This window comes from Polypterus senegalus, chromosome 1 (genome assembly GCF_016835505.1).
Source record: "Polypterus senegalus isolate Bchr_013 chromosome 1, ASM1683550v1, whole genome shotgun sequence".
In the NCBI taxonomy this organism is placed as follows: Eukaryota; Metazoa; Chordata; class Cladistia; order Polypteriformes; family Polypteridae; genus Polypterus; species Polypterus senegalus.
Window position 1 is genome coordinate 197,433,273 of NC_053154.1, and position 17,890 is coordinate 197,451,162.

The 17,890-nt window shown below is 39.4% G+C and overlaps 2 protein-coding genes across 2 annotated transcripts in view; both read right to left on the minus strand.

Annotated features, from left to right (window-relative positions):
• Positions 1–979: 979 nt before the first annotated feature.
• Positions 980–15,922, minus strand: LOC120540601 (mucin-5AC-like; the record flags this gene model as incomplete). Its single annotated transcript, XM_039771543.1, has 3 exons — positions 980–2,353; positions 4,676–4,761; positions 13,870–15,922. Coding segments are annotated over 3 exons (2,208 nt in total), but the record flags the coding sequence as incomplete, so codon positions are not given.
• LOC120540673 (uncharacterized threonine-rich GPI-anchored glycoprotein PJ4664.02-like) overlaps positions 15,922–17,890 on the minus strand; it is a 45,492-nt gene continuing 43,523 nt past the window's right edge. Inside the window, exon 3 of the mRNA XM_039771671.1 lies at positions 15,922–17,261. Coding sequence (XP_039627605.1) covers positions 15,922–17,261 — 1,340 coding nt within the window. The remainder of the gene's footprint in view (positions 17,262–17,890) is intronic.

Here is a 17,890-nt window from a genome sequence, read left to right on the forward strand (position 1 = left end):
TGTTGTTTCTAAGCCATTATGTCTTTTATTTTTACATATTTTCTGTTATGTTTATAATTATGTACTGTCCCTTTATACAGAGTTCTGTTCCATGATATCTGTGGGTGGAGTCCCAGGAGATGGGACCACCTTGACATCACCACTCCCGGGCCATACTTCAGGCTCTTTAAACTGACTGTAAAAGTCTAAGTGTGGCAACCATATGTTGTATAGTAAGTATTGTATTATTCTGCCTTGGAATTTCTGGTCTTAGTGTTTTTTTTTCTGCTCTGTTTTAAGGATTCTGATTTCTGGATATCATATTGGGACTTTATCTGATTAGTACTGCCTTTTAGGAAAACTCCTTTCTGCCTCATTTTGCTCTGTTGAGCTTGTTTTCTGTTTTTACTATTTTTGTCAATTGCATTATTTATTTATAAAGATTTTTTATTGGCCTTGTTTATACAAGCCGAAGGCTGATGGTTACCTTTCCTCTTGTGGATCTTTTGTTACATATTTCAGGAATTACAAGATCCTCATTTTTGGGCCACTCCAGGTTAAGCCAGCAGATTGCCTTGCAGCTGGACTGAAATCAAGGTTGCCTCTGTAGGGCACACCAAGTAGGACGTTTCCTACGTCTCCCCTTATTTTTGCTGCAATTCATAACACTTGGATGTTGTTATTGTGGAGTCTGTACATTGTCCATGTTTAAATTAATTTTCCTTAGGAAGTGCAATCCATTTTTCTTCAAATTAAAGACAGAGAAAACCATAATCTGAGTGACCAAGAGACTGCAACATGATTCTAATGCCCTGGATTTGAATGTCAATCCCAATTGCATGTTTTCCTGGTGACTAGAACTCTTTTACAGCTGCTCCAGCTTTCCCCTACATTCTAAAGATGTTTATACCAACCGGACTGGCGTTTCTTAATTGACACCTGTGAAGACTCGGGCATGCACAACTCCCCAAACACCCAACAGAACAGTCGCAGGCACCAATCTCTGCAACATAGACTTTTATTTCCATCAGGAAGTACTTTCCCTTGCTCCCCACTGCAGACCAGTACAAACAGTACACAAGAATAAGGCACCAATATACAGTTTGTTTCTTCCCCTTGTCTCTCTCTCTCTCTCCTTCAGGTCACCTCCTCCTCCTTGCAAGGGTTGTCCTCGACTCCAGCTTGTCTCTGTGAGGCAGCTGGTTCCTTTTAAGCCACACATGGGAACATTCCAGGTGACTCATTAGGGAGGTCTGGAATTACTCCCAGGTGTTGTATTAGCCCAAGTCAGGACTCTGCAGCTCTCACTGCTCCCCCAGTGACATCTATGGAACCCAACAGGGCTGTGCCAAAAAACAGTAATTTCCATACAGCCCTGTGGGAATCTGAGGCACCATTGCAACCCAGGGGGCTGTCAAGTAGCAGTTCGGAGGAGATAGTGCCCTTCATAAGTCATCTCCACCTGTCCTTCTATTATGGATGCATCCAAGCTGGGTAGTGGCACCAGCCACCATCCATCACACACCTCATGGGAATACGCATGACCAGGTCTTATGATGAACTGGCACTCTATTTAGGGTTGAATTTTACCTTTCCTCCAGTGTCATCTTGATAGACACTGTCACCCCTGTACCATTGGACTGTGTTTCATATATGATCAGAGATACACCATATACAGATTAATAAATATATATGTATTATACACAAAGTATATCAAATATGTATGCCAAAATATGAATAGGAAAGTTTACAAAAGATGTTGATAAAAAGAAAAAGAAACCACAATCATACGTTTTCAGAATTTGCTTCTATGCATTGTAAGCAGCATTGATCAACATAATAACAAATTTTCATGTCCAACTTATCAAAAAATCACATAATTAAAGTTTTACTGTAAACAAGGTACAGAAATGTTTAGAATAATTATAATTTGGACAGTACTGGCTTTTCTTGCATTGATTAGCTCTCCTACAATGACCCCTATAAGTTAATGTGAGGGTAAGAAATACAGATAACACCAAAAAAATAAAACAATTATCTTAAAAACAATATCTGATTTCTAAGAGCTTCATGTTTTGTACTGTAGTTCATTGTGATGCCTACTTCAGTTGATTTGCACAAACATCACATCACACAGCATAGACAAAGTGACCCTTCAGGGTTGTGTGGGAGGTTCCTCTGGGGCAAAGAACCAGTGCAGGTCTTCATACTCCATTCTTTATGCATGAACTGTGTTCTTAAATTGAAAAGGAAGTAATATTTTTGCTGCTGTTGTTGTTGTTCCTAGAGTCTTGTTTGATTTTTTTCAGGCTGGTGAAACTGAGTTAATGGAAACCACAGCTGAGGGGCTTACACTAGTCACCCATTCTTGAATCTGAAAGAAAGAAAACTTGTGATGCGTTCAACCCAAACAAAATTACAGAATAATTAGGAATAATCTCCGGGTACATTAAACATACAGTACATTAACCAACGTAAGTTAATAAATAGTGTTTGAGATAATTCTGCTGGATAACAGCCTGGACTTGTAGGTTTTACACTTTCTATATTTTTAACATTAGAGTACTAGAGGTTTATCCAATTTATTTGAACATTCAAACTTGATTTGTGTTATTTCTATTTTATTTTTTAAGAAAAAAAAGTCTTACTAAATTCTTTAAATATGATATTCATATTTGATCTTTGTGTCCTAACACTTTGGTTACATCTGCAATTGCATTCTGAATGCCATTCTTATGTATTTGAAGGCCTGGCAGCTAAGTAGCCCTTTCTTCTTGTTCATAATAAGAATGGCATGATTTAAATAATAGTTGTTCTATTTCTACAGTATTTTGTCAATAAACTGAGTTTTGTCGATAAATCCAGTCCTCCTTCCCGTAGACTTCAATGGTGCAAAATCTTGCATATTTATCATTGATTTTAGAAATGTAATTATTTAACTCTGTTAACTTTCTGATTTGCTTTTTTGTGTTTCTAATAGTACAGTATTCTGGTAGATACTGCATCTCCAAAAATATGTCAGTTTTAATAAAAATGTATATATTTTTTAGAAATAAATTGAACACAATCTTCATCCGCTAAAAATAACAGATTCAATCTCTTATTGTTAGGTCCACTGGTAGAGCTTGGCTTCTAAGTTTGAAGATAAGTTGAGAATGGTCCAAAATGACAATGGTATCATAAGTGCAATATTTGACCAAGAGTAGCAAATTATTGTTTATAAAAATATAAAATTGTTTATATGACTAACAGTATGGTACATCACATCCTTCTAAGACATTGATGATCCAGTCATAGACAATTTGATATTTTATAGGAGTGGACACACATGGACATTGTTGGTATTAACTTCTCAGTGTCATATACTGTTGTCAAGGAGATCAAATTCTGCCTCAGCAAAACCTGATGAGTTCTCAAAAGCCAACAGATGCAGAGGAGATATTGCCTTTTGACTCTGCCATGATGTTGATCACTGCTTAAACTGCTGTGAGTGTTGCTGCCTCCACATTCAAGGAAGACCAACAGCACAACTCTAATGGGAGTTCTGAGAATGCTCTGTCCCATATTGCTTCATTAACAAAATAAAATAGTGGATATTACCATGTTGATGGGAGCAAGTCCACAGGTTGATTGATTATATATTAAAATTTATGATACATCTAATAGTATCATTCTACTTTCTAATATTATGATACTCGGGACATAACAGCTTTAATAATCAGTGGTCCAACACCTTGTGTTACATTGTCATATGTGGAGTGATATGCCTTTCCAAATTAATGTTTTCTTTGGCCTGGGCTGATCTAACATCATCATCATTTTCACTCCACTTACCTTTATACCTGATGAGAGTCATTGTAATAATACACTGAGCTATGATATTTAAAACATCCTGCCCTCTGCACAATCTTACATTACCTCCCGGCAAACTGCCCAGACATCCCTAGGCCATTTGAGGCATATGAGGCTTTTGGCTTGGAGCCACTCCTTGTCTTATCCCAGTTGTGGTCCAGAGTGACAGTTCAAACAACTAAGTTTAGTGGAGGTGAAATTAAACTTAAATCCAACAAAAAAATATTTGAGTTAAAATTCTTTCTTGATAGCACATACTTTTCTGCAAATGGTGCACCACTGACAGGAACTGTTTCTTGATACTAACTTAATACTAAATTTACTAAATTAACTTTTGTTTCCAGTGTATCCTTGTATTTCTGAGAAAAATGTTTCTTAGTTCAACATGAAAATTTCTTCTAGTTAAAGCAGAAAAACAACATGTGTGACAATGGAGATGTTAGTTGGAAATATAGTTACAATGCATAATGGGAAGTAATTCTTCATGGAAATAGGTGGAGGAATGGTACAACAACAAACTAGTAACATTGCAGTCTGGAAGTGACTGGAAAGAATGGTTGGCCTCCATTTATTTCTAAACTTTGTTATGTTCTCACATTTAATTGTCATGACTGGTACCTGTATAAAATAAATAACTTGTCATTTTATATAAAAAGGTGACCTTGCTGGAGTTAGGTGGATGGAGACTGTAAAGTTCTTTTCACTTTCACTTTCGGGGTGGTCTGTATACCCCACTTTATCTATTTACCTGAGTAGGTTTTCTGAGCAGTGGACACCGCAGTTTGGTGCAAGCATATCAAACTTACATCTTCTTTATTTTTTATGCTAAACTGTATATACTCACCTTCTGTAAGATGATCATCTGTACTTCAGTACTCAGAGCTTCTGAAGTTAGAGCTGAGACATGAAGAATTACAACAGCAGGCTGGGCTACAAAACAAAAATCCAACCAAGTTAAAAATATGAGAAAAAATAGCATATCTGAAATGCAAGGATAGGTATTGAATCTCCCAAAGTGTAGAGTGCTAAAACTAACCCAAACACTTGTCAAAGTTCTGTGTGGACCAAAGCATTGTCCTTCCCTTCTGTACATAAATGTCAGCATTAACTCCTGTATTGTAAGCCTGTTTCACTTCACTCTAATGACATCAGACTTTCTGAGTAATATAAAACTGAGTAAAGGAAAAACAATTTTGAATTGTTGAGTTCAGTCCTGCAACTACACACAAACCCAGTGTGTCTATCTAAACAGACAGCTTGTGACTTTGATGACCTGTAATTCATACTCTTACTCTTTTGGCAATATGAAGTGAACCAATAGATGTTATCTTCATAAATCATTGCATACAGATGAGTTGCTACAGTAGCATTTCAGGCTCAGGTTAAGGTTACTTAATTTGAACCTGTAGGTTGATGTGGTTTCCAATAGACAGGTTCTCATCTATCTTGGCACATATTTCAGAAGCAACACAAACAATTGGCACATAATAAAGTACTCAAAGTTCCAATACAATCCAGTAAAATCTAAATAAATAAATAAATACAGCATTTGATCTGGATAGTATAATAATGGAAACATTTCTGATCCAGATCAAAGTATAATATTCAGTTTAATACAGATCTATGTAAGAGGGTGGCCCCAGAGGATCCTGCAAGCTTCTCCGGCAAAAGTATTAAACAAAAATAATTTAAAAAAATAATAATTCTTTATGCCTGCAGAATAATGTACTCCAGGAACAAGATAGAACCTGTATTCAGACACTGGTTGGGATGTTGGCTCAGTCTTTAGTAGCTTTCACTGGACCTTGGCCAAGATGGGTAGCATAATACTTAATGTGGATCAAATATAGATTAGAACATAAGCATCGTTTTTTTGATAATGTAATATTAATTTTTTTGCTCCTATTCTCATGCCATTACTCTAGATATTTGTTGGATGTGTTTTCATGAAGCATAACACTATATGCTGCACAGCTAACAACATGGGGCATACATTGCTAAAACACAAAAAAGCACTAATCATGTAAATTACATTTATACACAAGCAGACAAACCAATCTTTTATTTTTACACTTTCTCTAGGCCAAGTTTCTACTTTATTCCAAAAAGAGAATTGAACACAAAGTAGGAGGACAGAAGCAAAGACATTGAGATGTTTGAGAGACTAGGAATTTGTACTTCAGAGCTCCATAATCAAAGACAGTCCTAGAGACATTAGCTTGTATAATTAGACATGCTCCCATCACTTAGCCCATGCCAGTTTGTACCTGTTAATATACAAGACAAATTGGTTGTAGTGTGTGTACATGTGTGTGTATTTGAAGGGTTACTGTAGAGGAAACCAGGAAAAAGCAACACTATCATATCCTACTAGAAGGCTCTCCCCAGTCATTTATCAAATGAAGGTCCAAACTGTGTGTCAGTAATGTTACTGGTTACACAAACACCCTCTTCTATTATAAGTAAAATATGTACAAGCATGACTTTCCAGTCGCAGCTTGCTTACTTCATTTTCACCCAATGCTTTATTTAACTCAAACTCAAATTTCTCTTTTTTATAAATTCTGATGCATAAATTATACATGCTTGTTGTTTTTTACTTACTAAATAAATTTAATGGGGTGAGGAAGACCATAATTGAGAGAAAGTAAAAGAAGTTGAGAGGAAAAGTGCTTTAGAGGTTCCTGGTAAGAGGATAGTAGGCAGTACCACTACAAGAGATAGACAGGGGCAGGGGCATCATTAGGATTTTCAAAGAGATTGGGGTCCTGGCCCTACATGTAATTTTCATGTGCAGTCTTAGTCAGAAAAAAAGAATCAAAGAACTGGGAAATGAGAGCTTCCCCTAGGAGTTTTGCGTGAGTCAGGGTTCAATGGTGGGGTTCGAAGATCAGTGGCTGTCGTTGAAAAGGGCAGTTGTAAGTCATAGTGACAGTGCCATCTTTTTCATTGGCATAGCACATGAGACATCCATTTCAGCACCAGGCCTGAGCTGGTGTTTTGCACATTTTTTATTAAACCCACTACTTTATATGAAGTGAAATAAGATAAGAGTGAAAAAATGAATGATCTCTGCAACTGAGTGAGCCTCTGAGTCAGTGGCGGCTGGTGAAAATGTTTTGAGGTGGGGCTGTGGTACAGCAAACAATTTCTCAAACAATTCTTCACAAATCAAAGCAATATGATTTATTGCAATGCAGACAAAGTTAAAGAACATTATTAAATCATGTCTGATCAATTATTTCAGTATATATATATATATATATATATATATATATATATATATATATATATATACACACACACACGACAAATGTGAGGACAACCATGTAAAGGAAAATAACTGTGGTGGGAAAAAAAACTGCATCTTTTTTTTTACTTATTTGTACAGGAATTTTGCTCTTCTCTCCTTCTGATTAACAAACTTCTCAATTACTTTCTTATTGAAGTCAGGAATGTCTCTGACAAGTTTCTTCTCAATAGAAAGCATTGCCAGAGCATTAAGGCGGTCCTGGGTCATTGTGTTTCTTAGGAAAGTTTTGATCCTCTAATATCTCTCACTCCCGTAACTGTCCAAGCAGGATCTGTCCCAGTTGCTTTAAACAACAAGCACGGGAAACAAAATAAGGCATTAGCAGAAACGCATCCACATAGCCAGGCCTTTTTGGTGTACCAACTGGAAGAGTAGCTTCGCGTGTACTTCTTCCCTTTTTCGCTTATCTGCTGTCTGATTAAGAGGTTAGGCTGATCTGGACCCAGCTCCTTTACCTTCAGTTTTTCTGCCAAAGTTCTCTTCTCAAACGGATATTGGAGTAGAGATTGAACAGAGTTGGGTTCGTGTCCGGAATTAACAACACCTGAGTCCACCATTGTCACGTAATGTTAATTGAAAATTGCGCCACTACAGACCATCCTTGATTTTAGCTGCTTGGGGCGACAGAAAAATCGCCCATTTCAGTTAAGATTTGAGGACGCTGATTGGCTAAATTTTATGTCACATCTTGAATATATTTATATCTTGAATCAGCATTTGACTAAATTCTACAAAGACCCGCCTCCTTTGGGCGATATCTCGATCGCCCTCAGCTGAAATTGAGACGTGCTGACAGGCAGAGAAGTTATATGGTGATGGTGAAAACATTTATTTTTTACAGAAGATTTTCTAATATATCACATCATATAATTATACATTTAAATAATTTATATAATTATTATTTTGTGTGTGTGGTTCAGGGAGGGCGGCGCCCTAGCGCCCTCTATTGGCCAGCTGCCACTGCTCTGAGTATAGTGCAAAAAGATCTTATATGGCTATTTAGGCCACAACCAAAAGAAATATTGCATGGTTATTTTACACACTAAGGCTGCTCCTGCTTGTTGCTTTAGACAGCATGACAATAACTCAACTTTGTCAACCTTAAATGACAAGAATGTGAACAAGTTATCAACTGAAACATTTGATTAGTGCGCACTCAAACCAATTGTAAAATGTTACACCCTTCATTTATAAACCATATCAGTGTTGGCTCTCTGATTAGGGCAGCTACTGCTCTCTAACAGAACTTCTATTTTTTAGGGAGAGGCCCACAACAAAGGACTTGGGCTCCATTGGAAATTCTAGTGCAGCACTTAGCAGCAGTGGACAGCCCATAATAGAGAGCAGTGTGGGTGACACATTGAATCTAGCGTTATAAAAAGAGTGATTTGGGAAGTCAAAAGAGAAATGCATAATACAATGCATTTGACTTGCTGAAGAGAAGCCTGAATTGTTTATTAAATCTCTGTAAATGTAATATTAGTAAAATCAACACCCAAATACCAATCAACCTGCACAAAGAAGGAGAAACCTGGGGACTCATGTGTAACAGTATGTGTAGAATTCAAAATAAAACATGGTATACAAACTAAACTACATATGTGTGTACCCACAAAAAAAATTCAAATGCATAACAGTGTGTGTAAAGCAAAGTTTTCCCTTTATGAATCCCAATCAATGTGAATTTTGATGCACATGCATGCGCCTACAGCCACACCCCAACTCCAACCAGAGTTTTGCATATTTGAATATGCAAATCAATATAGATAGCCCCTTCTGTTCAGTGTTTTCTTAAAAGACAATGGCAAAAGCATGTGAAAAAAGAATTTCAGCGAATGCAAAATGAAGGTCCTAGTCAGTGAAATGAGGCAAGGAAAAATATACTATTTGGTGGCTTAAAAAGTGATACAAACAACAAAATGAAACTGATGTAGTGGGGTGAACTCACTCAAAAGTTCAAGTTCAGAAAGTCACCCGGTGCTCAAAATAAAAAAGAAGTGCTCAGATATCAAAGTCAACATGAAAAGGTGAGTTGCAGCCCCCCGGCACTGGAGAAGGTAGTGGAATTCTGGGGCTTACACCGTTTGAGCAGCAAGCTACTGCAATTATTTGCGAGAGTTGAAATGCTTTCTATTTACATAAGCAAATTCATTCTCTGAAGGCACCCTTATAGCAATGTGAGTGCTCCGATTACTTTTGGAAAACCGTCTGTTGCTCCGAATTGCACTTTGATGTTTGCCTGTTCAACCACAGTATAAGGAAATCTTACATATCAGGATGACAAGTGGATAATACCATCCCATACAGCTGGAATGGTGTGACTCAGTGATGACTGAGAATTATCTGATCGGTCAGCCAGTTCATGTTGAAAAGCCCCTGTGGCTGAAAACTCGAGGGTGGAGAGAGCTTGCAAAGGAGAAGGTAGAGCACAATTTCTCAAAGTCTGACTTTGTAAAGCCGGCCCCAGCTCAGCACACAACTCTAAGATCCTAGCTCTAGGAAATGTAACTCGACTTAGAAGCCAGTCATCATCATGAAAGAAGAAATCAGTATGATCTCTAAATACACGCTCACTGCTAATTCTTTCATTTGCAATGTCTTCTGACAACACTACAGCAACCATGGTTGTTGGAATAGTTTGACCATTCCGGGTACCATTATATTGTTACAGAATGATTACAATGAAGTGGAATTAATTTGTAAATGATATTTAATTAATTTCACTGCATTTGAAAAATCTCGCATCATGAATGCGAGTCTAAAATAGAAAGTTAATCCACACTGAAGCAGTAGCACTGCTTTGACACTCGGTGCCACCCATTTATAAAATTGAGCAGAAACGTGAGTATGCATGGTCTGAGCTGTGACGAAAAAATGTGTGCAGCGTTTAGTTTTTATATATTTTGATGTGAGCTTGGAAACAGGCATATGCAACATTTTTCTGCATATGCACCATTTATACATGAGGCCCCTGGATAAAGAAACACCAAGCAAGATTTTCTTTCTCTGCAGTAAAGCGATTGCATAGACTTCCTGTCAAGGTTGACGTCAACTTCTTGAAAAGGCACACAACACTTTGAAACTTTGAGGTTTCAGTTGTACGCCCGATAACAAAAAGCACAACAGCAGGGTTCTTGAGAGCTTTGCTATTAGGTGGCACAGCAGAGATGTTGAGTGCTACGTTGTCAGATAGTGCAGTAATGTGGTGCAACAGAGGTATCAAACAGCACTTCTGTGCAATGATCTGCTAATTACAGTTGAGTAGGCAAGCATCTTTGTCTGGAGCAGCAGACATATCAGCTGTGGCGGACAGCTGGGGGTTATGCCCAGCCGGAACACCTGAAAAGACAGGGAAAGGGACCATACCTCTCCTGGGTCATGACAGGGCAGCTGCCCTGGTCTGTATGGGGGCCAAAGGAACCAAGCATGGAAACTCAACCCTACTGAAACCCATGGCCACCACAAGGTAGCGCCTGAAGGATTGTGGAGCCCTGGAAGTCAGCACTTCCACCACACCCAGACGTGCTGCCAGAAGGAACTTCAGGGACACCCAGAATGCCATCTTTTGCTCACGCAGCACTTCCGCCTCCCCAGGAATTACCGTCAGAAGACCATCATAGAGCACCTCGAGTAGACAAGCCAGAGTCAGGTGGAAGAAGACGGAGCTTGGGAGGAGAGAAGTAAATGCAGCTGAAGGTCCAAACGGGAGAGACAGGCTTTTGAAGGATGTATAGTGCTCTGACACTGTTGTGTGCGGGAACTGTAAATAAACGTGTGAGATTTGGGACATTCTGCGTCTGCCTGTTTGTGTCCAGGCTGAAAAACCACATAGCCTCTTGGCTGTTTTCTTGCAATGAAGTGATGCTGCAAACATCATTACAGGTCCGGTTCGTAGCTTTGAGACTGTACTTTCATTGCTGCCCTGTACCACAGGCCTCATATGGCTCACCTGGGCCTATAGTAGTTTGATCTGCCACACCTTTTCCAGGCTCTGTGGGTCGTAAGTTTCACTAGCATCCATGTATCCAGGCCAATGGACCTTAGAAGATGAAGAAGCATTGGTGGAGCTGCAAAGAGCTTCATTCTCTCTGCTCTCTCTTAACCTCAGAGCCACTCAGGTCCTTTGTAGTCTCCATGGCACTCTCTGTTTTTCCACATTAAACAATAGATATTCTCATCCTGCTTCTGACACCGATGTAGCACCAATGCTGTGGGCTAGAACCGACTATTTTGCTCTTTATATGGCTCTTTGAGGTAGCTCACTATCCTTAAAAGGATGGAATTCTGTTTGAGACTTTGCAGGCTTGATTTTTCATAGGCACCTCTGTCACTGATGATGAACTGCTAGATTATACTATGGGTGTCAGCACCATTACAATTTTAAGTACTGTGAATGCTGCTATACTGATTCCTAACTATGCTATGAAACCAGTTGGGTTAGTTTGGCTGCCACTGAAGATAGCTGACTTTTTTCCTATAATAATGGGGCCATATGAAATGCTGCTCGGCTTCTGCTTCCATTAAAAATAACCAGACACCACACTTATAGTACCAAAATATTGAAAACAACATCAAACAAGAAATGTATAATAGACAAAAACACAAGATGTGTGTGACAACACAAGCTACAATTATTAGCCCCAAAATGTTGTTCATGTCCCAGTGAAAACTGTCCATACCCTGGTCAAGCACAGTTAACAGTGGTCTTGAAGACAGATTCGCTTCCCAAAATGTAAACACAGTTTAACTTCTACCTCATTTTCCAAAGCCTGCCTGTGGCCCACTCCTCCAAGACATTTGTTTTGGCTTGTCGGAACAGCAGGTTAAATGGTTGTGTTGTGGTGGCTGTATAAATATCGTTTGATGTACAGTATATTCTGTTTTCTAATCTTTTTTCCTTTATGGCTGAACGTTAATATGCTGTTAGTGAAATGGTGGGGGGAGGCCATGTTATTTGAAAAGTCCGAGTAGTGAACAGCTGTGTGTTTGAGGATTTTGTCATTTCCTCCCTCTAAGTTTCAACAAAGAGGAGAAGTGGAATCAGGATTTATTTGTTTTATTTTGAGCCATGGGGATTTAGCATGATTTTGTGATGATTCAGAGGAAGACCCGCTCACAGTGACATCATCCTGTTAATCGGTACCTTTGCTGAGCTATGTATCCTGCTAGCTTTCTACAGAGGGAGCTGAGAAGACAACATTTACCTGGGTGAAGCAGATTGATTATAGAAGGCAGTATCAAACACCATCCTTTTAAATGGAGGAATATTTGAAAGTCACAATGCAGTATTTACATGTTCATCAAATGACTTTTGGAGTGGTATGAACTGTTCATTTCTAATTAATCTAGGTTTCTTGGGTTTATTGAAAAAATACAGAATTGTTTGTTTAATGCAGTGAAAATAATTTGAGGAAATTATTGTTGGAGGTTTTTTCTCAATGAGTGGGAGGGAGGTGCTATTAATTGGGTCACTCGGCTTTCTAAAAATAAGTTTTTGATATTAGTATATACATAAATTACAGTGATGGGAGTTACTTTGTACATAACATTGTACAATACAACTCATTTCATTTTGTCTAAACATTTACTAGGGTTGAGGGAAAGGAACAAAGTGGGACAGGAAATTACTTGCCTCTTGAACTATTTTTTAAATATTTATTTATTCATCTTAAAATGAGGGGTCTTATGTGTATTCTCTATGCCAGTGCTATCATTGTGATCCCCTGATTTCATAAATCATTCTTTTGCTTGAACCTTCCTATCTCCCCTTAGAATGACTTTCTGCTTCTACTCAACTGAAAGTCCTCAGTACCTTCCTCCCTTAAAGATTCAGTTTCTATCTCAACTTTGGGCTGTGATCCATGCATGTCGGAGGATCGCCTTACTTGCTTGATCAAAGTATGTGATAACCTGCTGGGGTGGGAGGGGGTGCTGTTACTAACAATCTCTTCTACTTCTTTCCCTGGAGCACCAAGAAAGTGCCCTGTGAAGGGCACTTAGCCCCACCCCTCCCAGTTTTTTGCATAATAAGAAGCCTGGTTGCCCAGAAAGAGGCATCATTTGTACTAAGAGCGACTCACTGGACAGAACTACACTTATTCGACAGATAAGAGCCAGATACTTTGTTGTTGTGCCTGAGAGGCTAGTTCTTTTCCACCAAAGAGGCATGATTTTCATTTGGACTTTTCTTATTAAATGGGCTGACCTGGTTGGTGCCACAACTTTTCAATTTTGTGCAGCAACCTGTCACTCCTGCACCCAGCCACAAAGAAATACAATAAGGAAAGACCACGACACCAAAGACAACACTAAAGTTGTACTGTTACACTGCATATATGTTGTGGCAAGCGGCTAGGGGTGGTACCCAGCAGGGATGCATATGTAAATATACAGGCCTATATGTGTTGAGCAGAAATTTGGAAGACACTGGACTTGCAATGGGAAAAGTTTGAAAAGCAAACAGTGTCTCTACAGGACAACATCCAAAATCACAAGATGGGTAAGGAGGTCATTAGAGGTCAGAATGAAACTAAACAAATCAACAAGGATGCTGGAGGACAGCTTATACTGTATATCCTAGCAAGCCAAGTAAATTGGACAGGAAAAAGGCAAGAAGCAGGTTTGGAAGGAGGAACAAATCACTGTATAACACATGACAGCCTTGAAAGAGCAATTAAAGGATATTAAACTCTATGAACTGAAGCCAAATTTAAAACAATCCTTACCTTTTCCAGAAGAAATGGTGCTTGAAAACAGAGGAGAAAATGAAGATGCATTCATAGAAAATGTAGAAGCTGATGCTGCCGTCCCAGTTAGTGAGACTGTTAACCCAGAACTCGGACGTTCAGTACTTGAAAATGATGAGTTCTGTGCAGATCTTGTGGAAGTTGATTGTGGTGTTGTTGAGGGGGTACTTTCAGTAGTTGACTGATTAGTAGAACTCATAAAGGCTGATGTTGACAGACTTGCTATTGTTGATGTTGAAGATGCAGATGTTGAAGGACCGGAAGTTTCCAATGTTAACTGAATTGTAGAAATTGGGTATAGAATGGGAATGGAGGAGCTTCCAGTAGTTAACTGATTAGTGGGAGCTGGTGTTGTCATAGAGGGTGATGCTGAAGGACTTGATAATGTTGATATCGTAGATATGACTGTTGAAGGAGTGGAAGTGTCAAAAATTGGTTGACTTGGGAAAGTTCCTAACGTGGTTGATTGTAGTGTTGTTGTGGTGGTACTATCGGTAGTTGACTGACCAGTGGGAAATGGTGTTGTCATAGATTCTGATATTGACAGACTTGATGATACTGTAGATGACAAAAATGTGACTATTGAAACAGTAGAAGTTTCAGTAATTGCCTGACTTGTGTAAGTTCCAAATGTGGTTGACTGTAGTGTTGCTATGGCAATACTTTCAGTAGTTGGCTGGGAATTGGGAAATGGTGTTGTTAAAGCGGCTGATGCTGACAAACTTGATGATACTGCTATTGTCGCAGATGTCACTGTTGAAGGAAAGACAGTTTCTATTGCTGATAGACTTGTGACAGTTGATTCTAGTGTTGTTGCGGTGGTACTTTCAATAGTTGACTGAGCTCTTGGAACGAGAGAGGATGATGTTGACTGACTTAACGATACTGCTGATGCCATAGATGTCACTGATGAAGGAATAGAAGTTGCCATTGTTCCCTGACTTGTGGAAGTTATTTGCAGTGATGTTACGGTGGTAGTCTCAGAAATTGACTCAAAAGTGGGAACTGGTGTTGTAGTGACTGATGTTGACGAACTTGGTGATATTGCTGATGTCGTAGCTGTTTCTGTTGAAGGAGTGGAAGTTTCCGCTGATGACTGAGTTGTGGAAGTGGATTGTAGTGATGTTGTGGGGGTACTCTCAGTAGTTGTCTCACTAGTGGAAAATGGTGTTGTTGTGGCTGATGTTGACTGACTTGATGTTACTGCTGATGTCGTAGATGTCTCTGTTAAAGGAGTCGAAGTTTCCGTTGATGACTGACTTGTTGAAGTTGATTGTTTTGATGTTGTGGGAGAACTTTCAGTAGTTGTTTCACTACTGGAAACTGGTGTTGTAGTGGCTGATGATGACTGACTTGATGATACTGCTAATGTCATAGATGTCCCTGTTGAAGGAGTGGAAGTTTCGGTTGATGACTGACTTGTTGAAGTTGATTGTTGTGAAGTTGTGGGAGAACTGTGAGTAGTTGTCTCACTAGTGGAAACTGGTATTGTAGTGGCTGATGTTGACTGACTTGATATCCCTGCTGATGTCGTAGATGTCCCTGTTGAAGGAGTGGAAGTTTCCGTTGATGACTGACTTGTGGAAGTTGATTGTATTGATGTTGTGGGAGAACTTTCAGTGCTTGACTCACTAGGGGAAACTGGTGTTGTAGTGGCTGATGTTGACTGACTTGATGTTACTGCTAATGTCGTAGATGTCCCTGTTGAAGGATTGAAAGTTTCCGTTGATGACTGAATTGTGGAAGTTGATTGTACTGATGTTGTGGGAGAACTTTCAGTAGTTGTCTCACTAGTGGAAATTGGTGTTGTACTGGCTGATGATGACTGACTTGATGTTACTGCTGATGTTGTAGATGTCCCTGTTGAAGGAGTGGAAGTTTCCGTTGATGACTGACTTGTAGAAATTGATTGTTGTGATGTTATGGGGGTACTCTCAGTAGTTGTTTCACTATTGGAAACTGGTATTGCAGTGGATGAGGTTGACTGACTTGACGTCACTCCTGATGTCGTAGATGTCTCTGTTGAAGGAGTCAAGTGTCCGTTGATGACTGAGTTGTTGAAGTTGATTGTAGTGAAGTTGTGGGAGAATTTTCAGTACTTGTCTCACTACTGGAAACTGGTGTTGTACTGGCTGATGTTGATGAACTTAATATCACTGCTGATATCGTAGATGTCTCTGTTGAAGGAGAAGAAGTTTCCATTGATGACTGACTTGTGGAAGTTGATTGTTTTGATGTTGTGGGAGAACTTTCAGTAGTTGTCTCACTAGTCGAAGTTGGTGTTGTAGTGGCTGATGTTGACTGACTTGATGTTACTGCTGATGTTGTAGATGTCCCTGTTGAAGGAGTGGAAGTTTCCGTTGATGACTGACTTGTGGAAGTTGATTGTATTGATGTTGCGTGAGAACTTTCAGTGCTTGTCTCACTAGTGGAAAATGGTGTTTTAGTGGCTGATGTTGACTGACTTGATGTTACTGCTGATGTTGTAGATGTTCCTGTTGAAGGAGAAGAAGTTTCCGTTGATGAGTGACTCGTGGAAATTGATTGTTGTGATGTTATGGGGGTACTCTCAGTAGTTGTTTCACTATTGGAAACTGGTATTGCAGTGGATGAGGTTGACTGACTTGACGTCACTCCTGATGTCGTAGATGTCTCTGTTGAAGGAGTCGAAGTGTCCGTTGATGACTGAGTTGTTGAAGTTGATTGTAGTGAAGTTGTGGGAGAATTTTCAGTACTTGTCTCACTACTGGAAACTGGTGTTGTACTGGCTGATGTTGATGAACTTAATATCACTGCTGATATCGTAGATGTCTCTGTTGAAGGAGAAGAAGTTTCCATTGATGACTGACTTGTGGAAGTTGATTGTTTTGATGTTGTGGGAGAACTTTCAGTAGTTGTCTCACTAGTCGAAGTTGGTGTTGTAGTGGCTGATGTTGACTGACTTGATGTTACTGCTGATGTTGTAGATGTCCCTGTTGAAGGAGTGGAAGTTTCCGTTGATGACTGACTCGTGGAAGTTGGTTGTACTGATGTTGTGGGAGAACTTTCAGTAGTTGTCTCACTAGTGGAAACTGGTGTTGTACTGGCTGATGTTGACTGACTTGATGTTACTGCTGATGTTGTAGATGTACCTGTTGAAGGAGTGGAAGTTTCCGTTGATGACTGAATTGTGGAAGTTGATTGTACTGATGTTGTGGGAGAACTTTCAGTAGTTGTCTCACTAGTGGAAATTGGTGTTGTACTGGCTGATGTTGACTGACTTGATGTTACTGCTGATGTTGTAGATGTTCCTGTTGAAGGAGAAGAAGTTTCCGTTGATGAGTGACTCGTGGAAGTTGGTTGTACTGATGTTGTGGGAGAACTTTCAGTAGTTGTCTCACTAGTGGAAACTGGTGTTGTACTGGCTGATGTTGATGAACGTATTGTCACTGCTGATATCGTAGATGTTCCTGTTGAAGGAGTGGAAGTTTCTGTTGATGACTGACTTGTGGAAGTTGATTGTATTGATGTTGTGTGAGAACTTTCAGTGCTTGTCTCACTAGTGGAAAATGGTGTTTTAGTGGCTGATGTTGACTGACTTAATGTTACTGCTAATGTTGTAGATGTCCCTGTTGAAGGAGTGGAAGTTTCCGTTGATGACTGACTTGTAGAAATTGATTGTTGTGATGTTATGGGGGTACTCTCAGTAGTTGTTTTACTATTGGAAACTGGTATTGTAGTGGCTGAGGTTGAGTGACTTGATGTCACTGCTGATGTCGTAGATGTCTCTGTTGAAGGAGTCGAATTTTCCGTTGATGACTGACTTGTTGAAGTTGATTGTAGTGAAGTTGTGGGAGAATTTTCAGTACTTGTCTCACTAGTGGAAACTGGTGTTGTACTGGCTGATGTTGATGAACGTAATGTCACTGCTGATATCGTAGATGTCTCTGTTGAAGGAGTGGAAGTTTCCGTTGATGAGTGACTCGTGGAAGTTGGTTGTACTGATGTTGTGGGAGAACTT